At 45.5% G+C, this 18899-nt stretch overlaps 1 protein-coding gene across 1 annotated transcript in view; it reads left to right on the top strand.

Annotated features, from left to right (window-relative positions):
* Positions 1-15915, top strand: part of CD6 (CD6 molecule) — a 38443-nt gene extending 22528 nt beyond the window's left edge. The window contains exons 3-11 of the mRNA XM_081886356.1: positions 2292-2600; positions 4202-4510; positions 6783-6860; positions 8337-8554; positions 10113-10614; positions 11776-11877; positions 13018-13134; positions 13249-13365; positions 14092-15915. Coding sequence (XP_081742482.1) covers positions 2292-2600; positions 4202-4510; positions 6783-6860; positions 8337-8554; positions 10113-10614; positions 11776-11877; positions 13018-13134; positions 13249-13365; positions 14092-14192 — 1853 coding nt within the window. The 3' untranslated portion in view covers positions 14193-15915. The remainder of the gene's footprint in view (positions 1-2291; positions 2601-4201; positions 4511-6782; positions 6861-8336; positions 8555-10112; positions 10615-11775; positions 11878-13017; positions 13135-13248; positions 13366-14091) is intronic.
* Positions 15916-18899: the final 2984 nt, after the last annotated feature.

The raw sequence follows: 18899 nt of genomic DNA, 5'->3' as shown, positions 1-18899 counted from the left end.
GAGGGGCCACCTCAAGCCTCCCGCACCCCCACTTTCCCGTCTTATGGTTCTTTTAAATCAGACAGCACTTCATGTAGAGGACTCAGCCAAACAAAGGACTGTCTTTCTCCTACCTGGTACCCTTCAGATGTTGTATGACTGCAACTCCCTTCCCCCTTGACCATGGACCATTCCTGTAGTCCAAAATATCTGAAGGCCACCATTTTGGGGACTCTCTTCTAACAGGCCTTCAAATGGAGGACTGTAAAAAAGGCATATGGACCCCCTATCCTGAACTGATTGGCTGAATCTCAGGCAATTTCTGTAGCAACATAAGCCAGGATTGGCTCTTTTGGCAGGATCAATATTGTCACTGTCTTCAATGAGCCTGCACCATACTGAGGCTCCACTGACAATTGTGAGCTTTGGGGTTGTGTGTGTGTGTGTTTTAATCCTGGAAATACTGTAAATCTCTGAATACAGTACAGAGTCCAGGACAATAGTATTTTTTATGAGTGTTCAACCCACACATACTTTTCTCCCATGCTGGTTTCATGAATCATGACTGAGGGAGGAAAGATGTATTTGTGTGCAGAGCTCTGAAGGAAACAAATAGGCTCCCCTCCAGACAGCCTCAGGCCGAGATGCCTTAGGAACATAGGAGCAGAGGAGGCAGTCTTATACACAGTAAGGCCACTGGTCCATCTAGTTCAGTGCTGTCTACACTAACCGGCAGCAGCTCTCCAGAGTTTCAGGCAGGGGGATAATTCCCAGTCTTACCTGGAGATGCAAGAGATTGAACCAAGGGAAGTTCTGAGTGCAAAGCAGATGCTTTTCCTCTGAGCTACGGCGTTCTTTTTCGCCATGCTATACTGAGAATGCCTCTCAGATAGAAAAAAAAGTGGGTGGACCAGTCTGTATTTCCCCAACTCTTGGGTTCCGGTTATCTCATTAGCTACAGAATCGGAAACATCACAGGGTTGGTAACATTCCCACTTGCATTTCTATCACTTGATTTCTCATAACTTGGACCTGCTGTACATGTAGAGCAGAATGATGTGGCAATGAGCTGGAAGCGTCCTGAGGTGGTAGAGTGAGCTGTATCATTTTATACCGCAGGTGGAAGAACCATATTTTTCAATATGTATATTAAAAAAATCCCAAACCTGAACACTCTGCAGTCAGGAAAGTGGCGCAGCAGAGGGTAGGGCTGAGACCTTTCTCCGTGATGAGCTAGTTGTTGTTGTTTTAATTGCAGGAAATTTGATACATGGAAAAGCAAACAAAAATGCCATCCTTCTACCTACTGTCTGAGGTGGTACAATCCCCCTTGCCCCTCCAGAATTCTGCTACCTTATTCTGCTGCATGTGCACACCAGACCTTGATTACTTAGCAATGTGGCCGCATCTACCTATGCAACAGAACGAGTTGGTAGAACCCTCAGATTGCAGGTGGGGATACCACTTTCAATGGCTTTTCCACACTTTTGCTTTTAACTTCCTGCACGTAGCAAACTGAGGAGAATGGTTCTAAGTCAAGAACTTTGCACTGGTTTTCTGTCAATAAGCATTTGTTTTGGTGTTGTTACGGTAGTTTTTCTTCTTTTTTTAATACATGCAGACTGAGCTGCAGTCCATGCAATCACCTGACTCACCCATCTCATTCTGCCGCGTGTGTGAACTGGGCCTGAATAATTGGCACCTGAATATGACAAACTGATTCATTTGTGGGAAGGAAGCCCCCATTGCAAAGTGAGGGGAAATGAGGGGATATGAAAGTTCTATCTGTGGGAGGTATCCAATGAAACAGTAATGCTAGTGCAACATCTTTTAGCTGCACAATGTAAGTTCCCCACCCTCTCCTTTCCCCATGCACCCCCAAGTTGGGGGGAAACCCAAGCAGATTTGGGTGGGGCTGCATGGGGAGAGGAGAGGGTGGGGAACTTACATTCTGCAGCCAAAAGTTGTTGCACTCGTGTAAATGTTTAGTAAGATAAAACCATGGATATATCTGTGAGGACCATTCCTACATGTGAGTCATCAAGTGATGGACAGGCATGCATGAACCAACTCAATACATCAGCTTCATACATGTATCTATCCATGCCAGATCTGAATTTCCCAAGTAACATAAGGATGTTCGGAGCTTTGGAATGTATGGGCTTTCTTTGCCTTTCTTTTAGCAAGTTGTACTATATTAAATTTAGATCTGTAAATTTAGATATCTATCCATCCATCCATCCATCCATCCATTTCTTTGTTCTCCCACTGTGTGACTTCTGATCCAACTGTTCTCTGCATCTTTCCTCCAGAAACACGGAAGCTACGTTTGGTGGATGGAAGAAGCAACTGTTCTGGCAGGGTGGAGGTTGAATACAACGGTACCTGGGGCACCATATGTGATGACAACTGGGACCTGGCTGATGCTGGAGTTGTGTGCCGGCAACTGCATTGTGGCTGGGCTCTCCAGGCTCCTATTGCCTCTCATTTCCAGAAGGGGACAGGCCCCATCTATTTGGATGAAGTGAAGTGCTTGGGGAATGAGTCTTTTCTGTGGGACTGTCCATTCGAGAGGAACCATGACTGTGGGCACAAGGAAGATGCCGGTGTAATATGTTCAGGTCAGCAAAGATATTTTCCTCTCTCTGTGTGTGCTCATGTGCACGTATACAATTGTCTACTCATACAGATGACCCAAAGAACTGTCCATTTCCTGATCCCGGAGGAGACAAACTCTCATTATCCCATGATCAGGCCTTAATGACCAGACTCACATTGCCATGCTAATACTTGGAGACTCCACCAAATGTGGAAGTATTGGTGGAGGAGGAGACAGGGTAGAAGTTGCTTGACATCCTTGCTTTCCTTCCCTCTATTCCAAGACTGGTAATGGAGGGCAAGGGGAAGCAGAAGTCTTTCCGCTCATTAAAACTTGTCAGAAGAAGCAGCCAGGGCATTTTCAATCCTTTTTCCTTTTTGCCTATATTCTGAGCCTGGTGGAGCAGCCAAGAACTAGTACAGAAAGGAATTCCCAGTACAGTACCAGATAAAATGGTGCTGCTGGCCTAATGTTGACTGCATGTGGACATTAGGACATCCCTGCTTTAAATTTCGTGTCCCTTGCATATATTTTATGACAGCCGTGTGACAGAAGTGCATCTCTTGTGCAGAGCTAAAAGGAAAGATCAAGCAGAAATCTATTCCTCAAAGACAGACACATATTTATCAGTTGTAGCTTAGTACCATCTCAAGAGAAATTGCTGCTCCCCGCAGGTTGTGTTTTTTGTTTTTAATAGAGATCAGTAGAAATATATGAAGCAGAGCCCTCCTGGATCAGGCCAAAGGTCCCTCCAGTCCTGCATTTTTCTCTGGGGCAGCTGGAGACATCAGGAGAACCACCTTTATCTTTTTCAATAATAAACCGTGAAACAAACTTTACGTCTCTGATGAAGTCCCAGGCCCAAGCAAGTAGTGCAAGTGTTTTGAGAACCATGTGTACTGAATGTAGCTCCCTTGAAAAACATGTAGCCCTGTTCCTCCTAATGCCTGGCCTGCAGACCAGGGTGTCAGCACTTAGCAAGAATGGGGAGATCTCCTGCGCTGACCTCCACACCTCCCATGGAATCTTCTCTCGGAATGTTTCCCAGAAAGCACATTAGCATAAGTTATGCTAAGCACATCCCTGCTGTTTTCACACATGACACCTAAAGTGACTTTGAGACACATGGTAGCATTTGACGTCTTCATTGCTGAATTGAAACGTCAAAAAGCTCCCCACCCCCTGCTTTGGATGGGAGATAATTTTTAAAAATATCATAAGAAGACTAAGGAGGGAAAATGTTATTTATTACTATGGGACAGAAAATGGAAGATGACAGCCTTGAAACCAAATGGGCATCCTACCATGTCCTTAGCCTCCGTCTGGTCCATTGTTTCTGAATGTTATGATTTGGCAAACAGAAGAGAGACATTTTAAACTTGAAGACATGTTCTGATCAGCGTGGCAATCTCAATCCTCAAATACAGGAAACTGCTCTACTATAGTTCTTAGCATCACACATGAAAATGCCTTCCATGTAACAGATATAGCTCTGGCCTACAAGAAAAGGAAATCACTGGTGCTGATAATGTAGCAGCGTATTACAGCATAAGAGTGGCATTTCCCCGGCTGTTTTATCTTTGCTGATTCTATTTCTCTCCCTCACTCCCATCACCTCCGCAGAGCACCAGGAGTGGCGGCTGTCAGAAGGACTAGATGCTTGTGCCGGCCGAGTGGAGGTTTATTACCGGGGCACCTGGAACACTGTGTGTGATGGTAACTGGTACCAGGATGAGGCTGATGTGCTCTGTCACTCATTGAACTGCAGTGAGAAGGCCTCAGTCCCGAGAGTGCCTTTCAACCACACGCTGATGGGCAAGATGTACTATGACTGCTCCGGAACAGAAAACTCGCTCGCCAGCTGCAGCTGGCTCTACAACAATAACAATGTGTGTGCTGCCCAGTTTGGAGCTGCTGGTGTGATCTGCAATGGTAATTGCCCTAACTGGTGTCTCCAGTATGCCTTCTCTTTTTCTCTCCCTCTCTCTGGTGCAGATTTCAAAGAGGTAGTTAATGGTAGGAACAGGTAAGGACAGGGGAGAACTCTGATTCAGTTGGTGTTTAAAGGCAAAGCTATGTCATCTGAAATTTCTGTGTGAACCAAAATGCCACCCTCCTTGGGAATTCAATTTTTCGATGCCATTCTCCAACCAAGTCCTCAACTTAAGTCTGGGGGAAAAGAGAAACCGAGAGCAACTGAAACAGGCAGATATGAACATCAGAAGATCTTGCTGGATCAGGCCAGTGGCCCATCTAGTGCAGCATCCTGTTCTCACAGTGGCCAACCAGATGCCCATGAGAAACCACGGAGCAGAACAGGAGCACAAGAGCACCCTCCCTTCCTGTGGTTTCCAGCATTCTGTGGAGACAGAACATAGCCATCATGGCTAATAGCCATCATTGATAAACTCTGTGAATTTGTCTAATCCTCTTTCAAAGCCTCCAAGTTGGTGGCCATCACTGCCTCCTGTGGGAGAAAGTTCCATAGTTTTAACTATGTGCTGCGTGAAGAAGTACTACTTTGGGGGTGCAGTCTGTCCCGAATTTTTCAACATTCAGCTTCCCTGGATGTCCTGTTCTGGTGTTACAAGATCCCCAGGGACAATTGATTGTCCATTAATAGTCCTCACCACCATTTGCCTGGAGCTTTCCTACCACCTCTTCCCTTCAAGATTAAGGACTTGCCTGCATTTTTGCCTTGCCAGACATCAATATCCATTTAACACATTCTCACCTGTGGACAATCTGCAGAAGGTGAAGCCAAGAATAGATCACATGCCTAAAAGCATTCCAGAGTAAAGACAGGCCAAATTTAGATCACTAGTTGAAATGGAGACAGAAATCCCACCTGGAGCCTGGGATTCTTCCCCCGGCAGGCATAGCCGATCACATTGGTGAACTGGGCTATTTGTTCCCTGTTTGCTGCCAGTCCAAAAAATGATCCAAGTGCTTCCATGAGGCACCTTAATGACTAGCAAATTTATTATGGCGTAACCTTTCATAAACTCGGGCCCTCTTCATTGGATGCATAAAATAAAATCTTAATTGGTAGGTATATAAAGAAGAAAAATGGTAAGGTGGGAGCTGAATAGCAATCAGGTGCAGAAATCTCACCGAGTGATAATTAGAGCTTAACGAGGCACACCATTAAACTCTTTACAGCAGCAGGCTGGTGACAATTGCTGAGATGAGTGAACAACACATATCAGCAGAGTGGAACCTCTGTTTTCGAGCGTCTCGGAAGCCAAATGCTTCGGAAACTGTATGCTGAAAACCCGGAAGTAAATGCTTCCATTTTCAAACACACCTCGGAAGCTGAATGGCTTCCGCTGCATGTTTTTTCAATTTTCTCAGTGGAAATTTCCAACAGCCCTTTGTGCCTCAGTTGTTGAACATTTCAGAAGTCAAACTGTCTTGCAGAACAGATTACGTTCGACAACCAAGCTTCCACTGTAGCAGGATCTGTCAATTTCAGTTTTCTTGGTTTCTCATTTTTCCATTATTGAATCCATTTCACCACAATTTGCAGTGATTTGCATGGAAAGAGGAGTGGTTGAAATCTATGCCATGCCAGCCCAATACAGATAGTAGCCACAGGGTCCAAACAAGGGGTCCCTTCTGGTTTCCTTGCTTCAGCAGGGACTTCATGTCATGATGCTGTTTGGCTTCCCTGAAGGGAGTGATTAAGATGTCACTTGGCAACAGACCCACCCACCACCTGAAAATGCCCTGGTTGCGTTGCGGAGTAGCTAGGTAGCTGGTTTGATGGTGCAGAAGCCGCTGTCACAACATGTATTACAGTCTAAAGGAGCTTCCAGTTCTCTCTGTTTTACCCCAAGCCTGCAATGTGCTTTACCCAACACTGTTTCCTGCTGATCTGCATGGCTGCCGGGTGCTGACATTAAACCAGCACAGGCTGCTTAGTCTGCCTGAGCTCAATACAAAGGTAGGGAGGGTCTCTGGCTCTCCCTGTGCTGCTGCTGATTTGCTTAAAATCACAATAAAACAGAATCATAAAAACTATGTGGGGCGGAAACTAAGAGGAAAAAGCAGGAGCTGGGGGGGTCCCTTCTCACCCACCCAGGATCCTGAGAAGATGCAGTCTAGACCCTCTTTCTCAGTCTCCTGCTCTCTAACCCAAAAACTCATACGGTCCTAGGTGTTGCTGGTTCTTTACTCTTCTGTGCTCTTTTCTGGATTTCAGGCTCACAGGGGTTGGCAGGCCCTGCAAACACACAAGCGACAGAAGCAGTGACTCCAGTCTCCCACCTGACCAGTCCACGTAAGTTCAAGCCTCAAGGCACTTTCTCCTGCAGACAGTATTGCATCTTGCATCTGTGCTCAGGCATTACAAAAGAAGGTAGCATAAAATCATGATCTCAGCTTGTTTGGTCTTGTCTGCCTGTGTGATCAGTACCCATATGAACAAACACCCAGCCTCTAAACTCTCCACACCACACCTGCTGTTATATTTATTGTTCCCTTGTTCCTGGTCTGTGTCCTCTAGGTGACATAGGGACTGTATGCACAGCTGGGTAACTGAAACTATAGTAAGACTAGCCTTCATCCACAGTGATGCCATGCTACTAAGTTGTTTTAGACTGGCTTTCATATTGTGTTGTGCTTTAACGTTGCAACCTGCCCTGGGACCTTAGGGTTAATAAATTTAATAGTCATAATCATAATCATTGTGATGATGTTACATGTCACTCCAATCTCTTGAGTGGTGCGAGATTCCAGGGGTTCCAGGCACTTACTCAGGATTTGTGTTTCCTTTGGAATGAGGTGCAGCAGAGACTGGAGAGTTAATATGGTTTATTTGCACATATTTACAACCAGAGCCTGCAATGGAGGGGTTTGCAGCATTAACACCCCCCATAAGGCCTTGCTTCTCTCATAGCTGCAGCCGTGGATTCCTGGAGAAATCAGGCATGGCACTGATGCTCTGAATTCGCAGCTGGCTGCCTTGCTTCCAGCTTCCAGCACACAGAACTCCACTCTCAACTCTGGCCTTTGTTTTTCTAACTACTTATGAGTTGCAGGAGGGGGAGCACCCAGATCGACTCCTCTGGATTCCTTAGTGGCCCATTACCTCACCAGGAAGCAAGCCTGGCTATTCCAGGAATTAGAAGGGGCCCCAGACATTAGAAGGGTCTTGGCATACAGCGTACTCCCCCCTTCCCAAACTCATAACAACAGCACCAGCAACAACAATAACAGCAACACATTTATGGTATAAGAACAAAGAAAAGACAGAAATGGCACAAAATCAAACACAAGCTTAGAAGGCTGTTTCCCTCTTCCTTGCCCTTCTCCCTTCCACACGTTAGAGGCAGGTAGGGTGGGTGACGATTTGCTTATTTTGCATTTCAGTCAAATTTTCCAAATTCACACTTCCTGAACCAATTAGCAAATCAGAATACAGCTCTCCTTTGAAATCTGCACTACTTTCAATTTTGCCATGCAGTTCGCAAACCAAAGAATGCATACAAAAATGTGCTTATTCATTGAAAATAGCAAGCAAAATGCATTCTGTTGGGGGAAACTGATTGACTGGTTGTATTTCTATTCCACTTTTCATTCAAATGAATCCCAAAGCACATTACCAAGAATAAATAACAATAACATAATAGGACATCACAAATGCAACATAAATCCACCATGCATAATTGTGTACAAAAAATAGCTGTATTCTTCTTCTAAAATTGTCCATCTTTACTACCCACCCACCCACAATTGCTAATGTTTCCATTTGCAGGTTGGACTGCACCTGAGAACTTAGATGTCAGACCATCATACCAGATACTGCAAATTCTCTGCATCGTCCTGGGTCTTCTCCTTTTTTTGGCCATTCTGACTCTAATTATCACCGTTCTGCGACACAGGCGAAGGAAAAACGGTACCATTGGTATGCTGGGCATCACCAGCACTACAGAGGGAGGAAACCTACGTATAAATAATGCTATGGGGAATTTGGTGGAGTGGATATAATATACTGTGTTTTGGACAGCTACTATAGGAAGGCTTCGAAACAGATGCCAGATCCCTTCCTGGCAGGAATCAGAAATGCTGCAAAGTGTCCCTGCCATGGATTCATATTGCCACCAAGAAGCTGTCACGAGCTGTCAAATGTTTTTCAGCCTCAGTGTATCCCTGCCACTTCCAGAAGCCTCCTTTATAACAAGTCTATAATGCTTCCTGAAATCTGAAGGAGAGTGCAGATAGATTTCAAGAATAAGGGTTGATTGCAAATGAGACTTAGAAGCCTCTCAGAGAAAAGTGCGTAATTGAGCCACTATCTCTCGGGGCTCCAGGTGTTCATTTTCTCCCCTGTTATGGGCATTTAGTTATATGGATTCATGTCAGAAACTCATTTCGTTTGCTTTAAAGATGCAACATTCAGCCAGCCTGTGGGCTGTCATTTTGGCAGATGTTTGTCCCTATAGTTTAGTAGCATATCCCTACTTCTTGGCCCCCTTTTGAAACATTTACATGCAAAAAATATATTATTATGTGCTACACACAATCGCAAAGCTGCTAACTGCAACCAGGTGAACAGAACGCATCTCCACATTGCTTTAAAAAGCCACACTGATGCCAGGTCTGTTTCCAGACACAGTTCAGAGTGCTGGTTTCATAACTATAATGTCCTTCAGACACCATCCTCTGAGTGCAGGTCTGGCCCATGAGGTAAAGTGAGGCAACTGCCTCAGGTGGCAGGATCCACAGGAGCATCAGATCCCAATCTGTCTCCCCACCCCAATTGTTTCCAATCTTCCCTCACTCCTTCTTCCTTGGCAGGGATGGGGGTGCCATTTTGGGGTCTGTCTCAGGGGCCAAAAGGTATTGGGCCAGCCCTGTCTAGGTGCCCCTGTCATCAGAGGTGAGGCAGGTTGAGACAGGGGAGAGGGGCGAGCTTGGTTGTGGCGCCCCACTTCTAGGGTGCTGTCTCTGAGGAAGCTCACTAAGTGCCCGTTCTGTTGTCCTTTTAGTGCCAGGCAAAAACCTTTTTGTTTTCCCAAGCTTTTAATATGAGATGGAAATTGTGTCTAATCACTATTTCTTTGGGGGGGGTTTTGGGGGGGGTGCAGTTGGATTTTATAGTTGTTGTTTTGCTATGTATAATGACCACAAAATGCTTTCATGTTTACTTCTTTTACATGAATGAATGATATTACCTGGGCATGCAACTTTGGGCTTATCAACACTTAACTTTCCTCTGGTTTTTCCAGGCACAGCGCACAATTTAAAGCTCAGTGTCTGAGCACCCACACCCTTTTTTCTTTTTGCTTCAGAGCTTTTCCTGCGAAACCCCACTCTTAAAAATTCACTATGCCTAGAAAGAGCAGAGTGAAATGTTTTGCCCAAAGTTGTTGAGCAAGCAAGGAAATTCGGCAAAAGCCGATATGGGTTGCCATACGTCATGTCTGACCTGTCTTTAGTTACTATGGAGGGCCTATATTTCCTTTGGACCTTTCCAAACTATCATCTCTTTCCATAGTAAATATGTGCAGATGCTATTCTTTTCTTACAGAGCACATCTGTTGGAGGAATATTTGACTTTTCCACTGCTCAGTTGGCAGCATGGGTGTTGGCCCCGGATAACGCAATAGTTACTCATACGATTACCATGTGGAAGTTGGTTGTCACCTCAGCACCCTCTGAGGAGTGGAACGGAAGCCTGTATAGGCCAAGAATGAGGGACCTGTGGCCCTCTAGATGTTGCTGGGCTCCTCCCATCAGCCCAGCCCAGCCAATGGTCACAGATGATGGGAGTTGTAGTTTGACAACATCTAGAAAGCCACAGGCTCACCAATTCCACTGTTGTCAGAGCGGGAGTCAAACTCCTATCTGCGTGCAAAGTCTGTTTGCAGGGAAGCCTTATAGAATGAAATATCTGTTTTCGGTTGCAGATAGTGCCAATCCCTGTGCCTCAACCGCTGCCCCCATCCTTCTAAATCACATCATGCAAGTCTCAGCCACTGGAACACGCAACAACTATCAGCAAGTCCCTACAAACCTCCCCAAAGAAGAAGGTATGGGAAGTTATAGCTTGCTGGCATCACTTGTATCTCCCTTATTCCACCGACCACCTCTCCCTCCCTCCGTCTCTCTCTCTCTCTCTCTCCTGTCTTCCTGGCAGTTACTAGTTTCCATGTTTGATGATTTGGACCAGAATCTACAAGACAGTAGCCCATAAGGCTGTCCTTGATGGGCTGCTGGGAGCGAAATGGTAGCACTATATTATCCCTTGTCTCATGTGTCTCCCGCCTCATAATGGCTACTGAGACACAGTAATGATCCCAATCTCTTTTTTGCTGCAGTTATCCAATAATGCTGCTGGTTGGATGTGTTTTATAATTATTAGGATCACAACAGGCAGTCTTCCTGAGGAAAGTCCCTACCTCAGAGCTGGTATTTGCTACTGAATCCCAGTTATTACCAGCCTCACACCACCAGTGATGCTGTTTGTTTTGATAACATTGTTCCTATCAGGATTCCTCTCAGTTTAACCATTTTATTTTCATAAAAATAATTATTTTTTTAAAAAAAACATCATTTAAATAGATAATATAACTCCAAAAAAAGGCCTACAGCTAGAAAATCTACTGTACGGTACTTTAAATATTATATAAATGCCAGTACCCATTCCAAGACTTTTGTGTTTATCATCAATAATGCTCTGTGAATGGTTACTTAATGTAAGTGCCTGAGAGTGTCATTTTTTTTGTATTTTGTTTCCCTCTGATTTTACTGGTTACATTTCTCCTTCATGTCTCTCTGTGTTTGTGTCTATCTACAAGCTATCTATCTACTCTGCCAAGCAAAGATAGCATTTCATGCATCTGATAAAATGGTTGAAATATTTTGTGCCAGTGAAATGCTATTATGCTGGAGAATTCATAAGCAGGTTGCTGGCAGCTTTGTTGCACGATGGATCAAGCAATCTGCCGTGATGTGAGTTTCAACTAGTGCAACTGTTGTGTTGGATTCCTATGTTGTGCAACAATAAAACTCATCTATCCCCTGGCACAAGAGCCCTGGCAGTAGCAGATAAAGAAGGTTGGGTGTAGCCCAGGGTACGTCAGTCCTGCTACATTTCTGAGTTGACCTTGGACTCGTTCCCTGAAGTCCTGCCTGATAGCTCCACTAGCTGGTTCTCCCTGAGTGGACTCATGTTTCTTTCTCCCTTTCAGCAACGGCAGTGCTGCCTACACCCCTTAGTGAAGACTCTGATTCCGACTATGAACACTATGATTTCAGCAGCAAACCACCTGTGCAACTGTCTACCTTCTACAGTGAGCATCTCACCACTGCCAGGCACACACTGCTTTCTTGTCAGAAACTTCCTAGCTTCTTTGGACCAAGCTATACATCCATGATAATCCCTCGTGATCCTTTGTGGTTCTACTTTAAGGGAGCCAAAAGGATTTGATCAGGACTGGGGGATGTTTAACCCTTTGTGCTGTTTTCCTAATCAAAATTCCACCCACTCCCCCCCCCCGCCCATATATCCCAGTATATATTCACACACACCCCTCTCCTTGACTAGCAGCAGTTTCGGAAGTCTGACTTAAATCAGTATTAAAGGAAAAATGCAGACAAAACTGCATGCCACACATTTGATTTTAATATTTAGTTAAGCTCTTTAAACACTTCCCTCTCCATCACTACTGTTCACTTAGTGCCACTTGGCCCACCTGCTATTTCCCTAACTCCCTCCCTCCACAGTCCCCAAAGATTTTCCCACTGCAAACTTTAAAAGCAGATTAAGTGCAGGTTTTCTACTAAGAGATGCAAGTTAGTGTGCCCCACATCTGTATGCCTGGGTTATTATGCAATCCACATTCAGAGGCAATTGAATGTTTGTTAGGGGTTGCATTTAGGAAGCTGAGCATGTGTCCAGTGTATTTCTTCATTCCCACCCCAATAAAATCCCATCAATGGGTTCGTGCAGGGACTGGGTAGGGAGCAGAAAATGCTCTGCAGGGACAGCCCATGGGTTCAACTGGCCCCTCCCAGCTAGTTGGGACAAGGTTGGGAGATAGGGCAGAGAGGCAGCAGGAGAGGACTGGGGAAGGAGGGAGCAGGAAGGCACCCAGGCTGACCTGAGGAGGAATTTTACCCTTTTGGTGTGCCTGGAAAGGGGGGGGCACAAAAAGCCACAAGGGGCAAACTTTGTAAAGTTCAAAAGTTGTGGGAACTTAGGGTTAAAGGATCTGCAAGTTTGAGGGTTCAGAGGTGTGCAGTTTGAAGACAGCATATATAATAGCCTACTTTCCTGACAAATCAACTTGTTCTTCTAAGTCATTTGGTGGTGGGGGTGACAGTGATATTCTGTGGATCCTCCTACCCCTGTGTTTTGAAAGAAACCTCCTTCTCCCCGTCCCCTGCATCTGGGAGCTTGATGATGAAGTCTGTTTGGCCCCTGCTTTCAGATTCTCTTCGAAACCGAGCGACTGATGAAGACCCTCCCCGCTACAATTTTGCAATGCCAGCTATGCACGAGGAGGGGGACAACAAGCACCCCACCTCAGAGGCCTATCCACAAGCAGGTGAGAACCTTTCTGTACCTTTCTGTGGGGGACATAGTAATTGTGATGCTGTTGCTGATTTCTTGTGCTGGATCCAGTTCCTCACTGCCATATGAAGTCCATGGTTTTCTCCAGCAGGACCTGCAGCTGAAGACAGTGACAGCACCTCTTCTGGAGACGCAGACTGGTATGAGAACATCCAGAAACCAGAGCAACAGGAAAGCCATCCAGGAAACGAGCCTTCCTTTGGAGGTGAAGCATAGGATTGTTATCAATGGAACTTTAATTAGTCAGCTAGCACATTCAAAGGTCATCGCAAAATAAAACAAGGTTGTATCTACTCTGAACGTCAGAGATGAGCACAAACTGATCCCTCACTGATCAAAAGTGAGGTCATTCTCTGTAATGAAATTGACACCATCTGGTAATTAAGGCTTTGCATGTGTGGCCAGGCATTGTGTTACACACACATTTGCTAATGTACCTGCATGTTAGATACAAAAGAGAGATGGAACGTTAAAGAAAAATATTCCACATGAAACCATGGCCAGACATTTGATTAAAATTCAGTAGAGATGACGGGGTCATATAGCATTGTTTGGGGGGGCGTGTCTGACCTCTAGGCTGCCAGGTGGCCATTTGTGGCTTAGACAAAATTGTGGGACAGTTAAGGGCTGTGGGTGCCACACATCCTCATCTAAATATAGGGCTGCCAATTACTGCAGCCCACAATGTAGGGCTCTAGTGATGGTCAAGCAGAACAAGATCACCTAAAGAGATAAGCATGGGGGCCAGAGCTCTCCACCCTGAGAAGCCGATAGTTTTCTCCCTCATTACCCAGCAAGACCTCCAGAGAGGCTTTGCAGCTGGATAGTTGGGTCACCAAGCACCTCAGCTTTCCGCTCAGCATCGTTTCCTTCTGAGCTTCTTCCTTCTTCTTGGCAGCTGACCTGAAATGCCCTCATTTCTTTGCTTCAGGTTCAACAGCTTCCCCCAGACCTTTGGTGAACTGCAGTGCTGGGCCTGGGAACAGCTCATTTGACAGCAGCAGCAGCGATTATGATGACATGTGGGCCTAAAGGGCAGGGATGCAGCTGGGATGATGCCACTCCATCTGTTGTCAGCAACGCCTCCATCAGAAACAGCCAAGGGTGATGGCAAGGCTGAGAACTGAAAGGGACCTACCTGCTCCTACAGACTGGGCCTCAAGGATTCAGCATTTTGGAAGAAGACCAATTCCCACAAATATGTGTGTGTGTCCAACTCCATTCCCAGGACCAACTAGAAATTTGTTGCAGTCACAGAGCCATGTGTTTATTCTGCCTGAGATTTCCAACTTGTACTATTGTGAGAATAACTATATGAGGGTGAAGAAAAGAACTGAGGTCTCAGATAGATTTCCTTTCCCCAGTTTGTATGGCCAGCCAGCAGTGTACTGTCACAAAGCAGGTGATACACTGACATTCCTACCACCCCAGCAGGCTGACTTCTAGCTTCAAAATCCAAGCAGCTGAAGCAGAAGCTTCTGGCAACAAGCACTGGCCAGTCCCCTTGAGCTGCTACCCAGGATGGAGCTAAAACAAAGTCCTCGCTCTAGGAACCAGAGCCTCTCCCACAGTTGCTTCCTTGGGGAGAGCTCTTAGTTAAATGCCAGGGTTTCTTGGATAAGGGTGGGATGCTTTCATGATGGGATTAGTCAAGGCTATTCCACCTGAAGAAAGCCAGAACTGCTGTTTCAGGGGCTCTGCTTTCTCCCCACTGTGGGGAATGGAGCACTGACTGCCAGGACTAGCCCCACCTCACAGCAGTTTTAGCTTTCCACTCTGGGGCTTGTGAAGGCCTGTGAGCTCCTGAGATGAAAGGAGGACAGCAGTTCCTTCTGCTACAGAAGCAAATTTGGGGAAGAACCAGAGTTCAGCTGGCAGCAAAGAGCTTTGCCTGCAGTCAGGCCCCGATGCAGTCCTTGGTGTCTCCCCAGTTCAAAACATCTCAGGTAACAAGGCTGGGAAGGACCTTGGCCAGACACCCTAGAGGGTTGCTGATGCTAGGCTAGATGGACCAACGTTCTGACTAGATATAAGGCAGCTTCATATATGGTCTAAGGCCAGGGCTGAGAAACCTGTGGGCCACCGAAGAACTCTGACTGTCAGCCATGCTGGCTGGGGCTGATGGGAATCCTGCAATTTCCAAAGAGCCACACACAGCAATGACAGCTGCTCTATGTGTCTGGGAGTATACTGTCTGGGTTAACTGTAACCCCCCCCCCCCAAGCACTTTGTGCTGCACTATAGCCAGGACCAGAAGCATCTAATGGCAGAAATGAATGTATCTGATGAAATCCAAGCACAAGCATCTTCTATTTTTTAAGAGAGTTGCATTCTCCTGAAGCGGGGATCAAATTCTTATTACTCATCCCAGCATGGTAAGGTAGACAGTGGCACTTTTGTGATGATGGTGATTTGAATATCTGCTTTTTATTCTCCTTACAGATTTTGGAATTGGAGGTGCAGCCTGCGAGGGAGGGGTAGGGGGCTGCTGGGCACCCAGAAGCCAGAATCAAGAGCCAGGGAGTGACTGCTGTTTGGGCTCTGCCAGTCTCTGGCACTCGTTGTCTGTGAGGTTCTCAAGGGCCCTGTCTGGTCCCTGTCTCTTCCAGATCTTCATGAGAGGGTCTTAAGTAGAGCAACCCTAATTTACACCTATGCTAGAGCAGGGAGGCATTTCAGAGACTGGCTTGTAGAGTCATCAACCACATCCATTGCTTTGTCATTATTGTTGCGGGCAGTACGGAAGATGGGGGCAGCCAGGGGCTGCTGTGGAGCTTCTCCATTTCTGTGGATGGGTTAGGGAAAAGGTGGCATATCTATGTCCAACTTGCCCTGTTTCCACTCCCACCAGTGGAACATCTGTGCTCTTCACTGGTGTGCCAGGGACATTCTAGCAATGTAATGCCATTCTGCCAGCAAACTTCTGTCTCTGCCAGCAGAGAGATACATAATGCTATGCCACTTTCTAAGGCTCCTCAGCCAGCTCTAGGGTGGGGTTAGGTTTCTTCCCTTAGCACATTTCATTTTTCAACAAAGTCGTTTTTAAAAAATATTTTCATGTCTACGCATAAGAATGAAAAGAGTGAATGCAACAAACGTGTACCGTGCATGCTATTTATTTTCTATTAAAAATATTTGTAATGCTGCATTTCATGAAAAAGGATTCCACGGCAGTTTACAACAGGACCAAATGATAACAACCAACAACGGAACCAACAATAAAAATATGCACAAAATTTAAAAAAGAGAGAGGCAACAAACTTAAAGAGTGTTAGAAATAGCAGTCGCCAATCAATAAAACTTAACAGTTAGCTAATGCAACCTGAAATTCAAAATCAAATCAAATCAAAACTTTATTAGCAAAGCCAACAGGCCACAGCTATACAAGAGTTAAAAGTGAAAATAGGGATAAAAGGAAGAAAAGAACAAGCAAAAGGAGGTCCGTCAGATGAACAAGTCTGTCACTCAGATGGTGGCCCTCAATTTCGCAGCTCTCTCGATGTACCTCGCGACCTTCTCTGTTATCTGACTATCCGTATCAGATAATAGAAAATACAGTGTACTGTCTGGTGAACGGCCGGGGTTGGAGAGAATGAGTGGAGTAATAATCTCATTCCTTAGGTCTTTGTAAAGGGGGCAAGATAGAAGGACGTGGGACACTGTTTCCGTGTTACCATCTCCACATGGGCAAAGTCGTTTTTCAAATGGAGTCTTTTGGTAACGACCTTCGAGTACAGCAGAGGGAAGAACATCCCATCTAGCCAATGTAAAGGCACGTCTGTATTTTGGGATGGTTAGTTTAAACAAATATGAAGCTGGAGAGTCAAAATGAGAAGGGGGAAAGTAGGTATACCATGGGCACAGTTTCTTTAAGATAATCAGGTTGTTTTGTCGTTCAATGTCTTTCAGGCGCTGGCCTATTAGACTCTTTGCTTTAATGAGGCCCATTGATAGTAGGGACTGTGAATGCAGACCGCATGTAAGGAGTTTTTGATGCACAGTTTTGAACCACTTGCTTTTGTGAGGGTCTTGCATTGCTAGAGGCAGTAGACCAGGTGGATTCAGATTAAGACGAAGCCAATAGTTGAATGTTCTCTGCCAGGTCCGAGTTTCCACAGATGGAAGGCAGGCCTCGAGTCGTAATGCTGCGTTTGGAACACAGGAGGGGACGCCGAATATCTGCCTTAGAAATTTAGACTGCACAGTTTCAAGACTGGAGCAGTGGTTCCCCGTCCAGATTTGTGCCCCGTACAGTAACTGCGCCAGAGGTTTTGCTTGAAAAACTTCAAGGGCTGCTGGGATGTATCTGCCCCCCTTCGTGTAAAAGAAGCGGGACAGCATCTTGATACTTTGAGCTGCTTTTTCTTTGGCACATTTTTGATGGACATCCCAGGACCCGGTCGACTGGAAAACGATACCCAGATATTTGGAGGCTTTAACCTGTTCAATTGTCTGGTTATCCATCCTCCAGCTGTACTGTCTGTGTTTCCTTGCAAAAACCATAATTTTGGTTTTCTGATAGTTTATTGCAAGTTGCTCTCTCCTACAGTATGCTGAAAATTCACCTATGAGCCTATTTAAGCCTATTCTTGTTCGAGATAGGAGTATCGCATCATCAGCATACAAAAGCACTGATATTGATTTGTCAGCCAGTTTGGGGGCGTGGAAGTCCGGAGATGATAAACAGTTAACCATATCATTGATGTAGATGTTGAATAGAACTGGGGCCAGGATGCAACCTTGCTTGACCCCCTTACTGACAGGAACTGGTCCTATAAGATGGCCATTTAACGAAGTTCTTACATGCATCACCGTGTCTTTATATAAACAGCTGATCAGAAATAATAGTCTTTTGTCTATACTTGATGTGCTCAATTTATCCCAGAGTCTTACACGTGGAATTGAATCGAAAGCAGCCTTTAGATCGATAAAGGCTGCATATAACACCCCACGGGATTTTTTGGCATATTTGTCAATTAAATAGGCTAGGGTGAAGCAATGGTCTATGGTGGATCTGCCTTGCCTGAAACCCGCTTGCTCTTCCGCTAGAATAGCTTCAGTTTCCAGCCAGCTAGTTAGCTTGATATAAAGATGTTTGGCATATAGTTTGCTGGGTATAGGCAGAAGGCTGATTGGTCTATAACTCGCCGGGTCTGTCATGGGTCCTTTTTTATAGATTGGGATAATTATTGCCTCAGTCCAACCATCTGGGGGTAAACCCGTTGAGTCGATCCAAGAAAATAAAGACGCCAGCAGGGGGGCCCACCAGCCAATGTTGGACTTCAGAAGTTCGGCAGGGATGTAATCATTCCCTGGGGCCTTGTTGTTCTTTAATTGTGCGATTAAATTCTCAACTTCCTTTGCAGTTACTGGTGGCCAATGAGGTAGGTCCTCCAATTGAATGCATAGTTTGTAATGTTGGGCTTCCTGGTCATAGAACAAAGATTGAAAATGGCGCAACCACTCCATTGGTTCCACTGTACAGATGGAATTAGTACGCTCCTGGTCCAGTAGACCAGATATGGTTCGCCAAAAGCAAGTAGTATCTTTCTCGTGCGATGCCTTAACCAAACTGTGCCATGCGGCTCTTTCAGCTTCCAGTTTCTTTCTCCTTAGTAATTGTTTGTAAGACCGTCTCAGATAAATATAAGCATTAAGTAGGAGGGCAGTCCCTGATTTCCTGAATCTCTGGTAGGCTGTTCTCGTTTGTCTCCTTGTTTGCCTGCACTCCAGGTCAAA

Source organism: Podarcis melisellensis, assembly GCF_964234715.1.
Source record: "Podarcis melisellensis genome assembly, chromosome: 1".
In the NCBI taxonomy this organism is placed as follows: domain Eukaryota; kingdom Metazoa; phylum Chordata; class Lepidosauria; order Squamata; family Lacertidae; genus Podarcis; species Podarcis melisellensis.
Note: the sequence above shows the minus strand (reverse complement) of the source record. Positions and strands in the feature narration are given on the sequence as shown.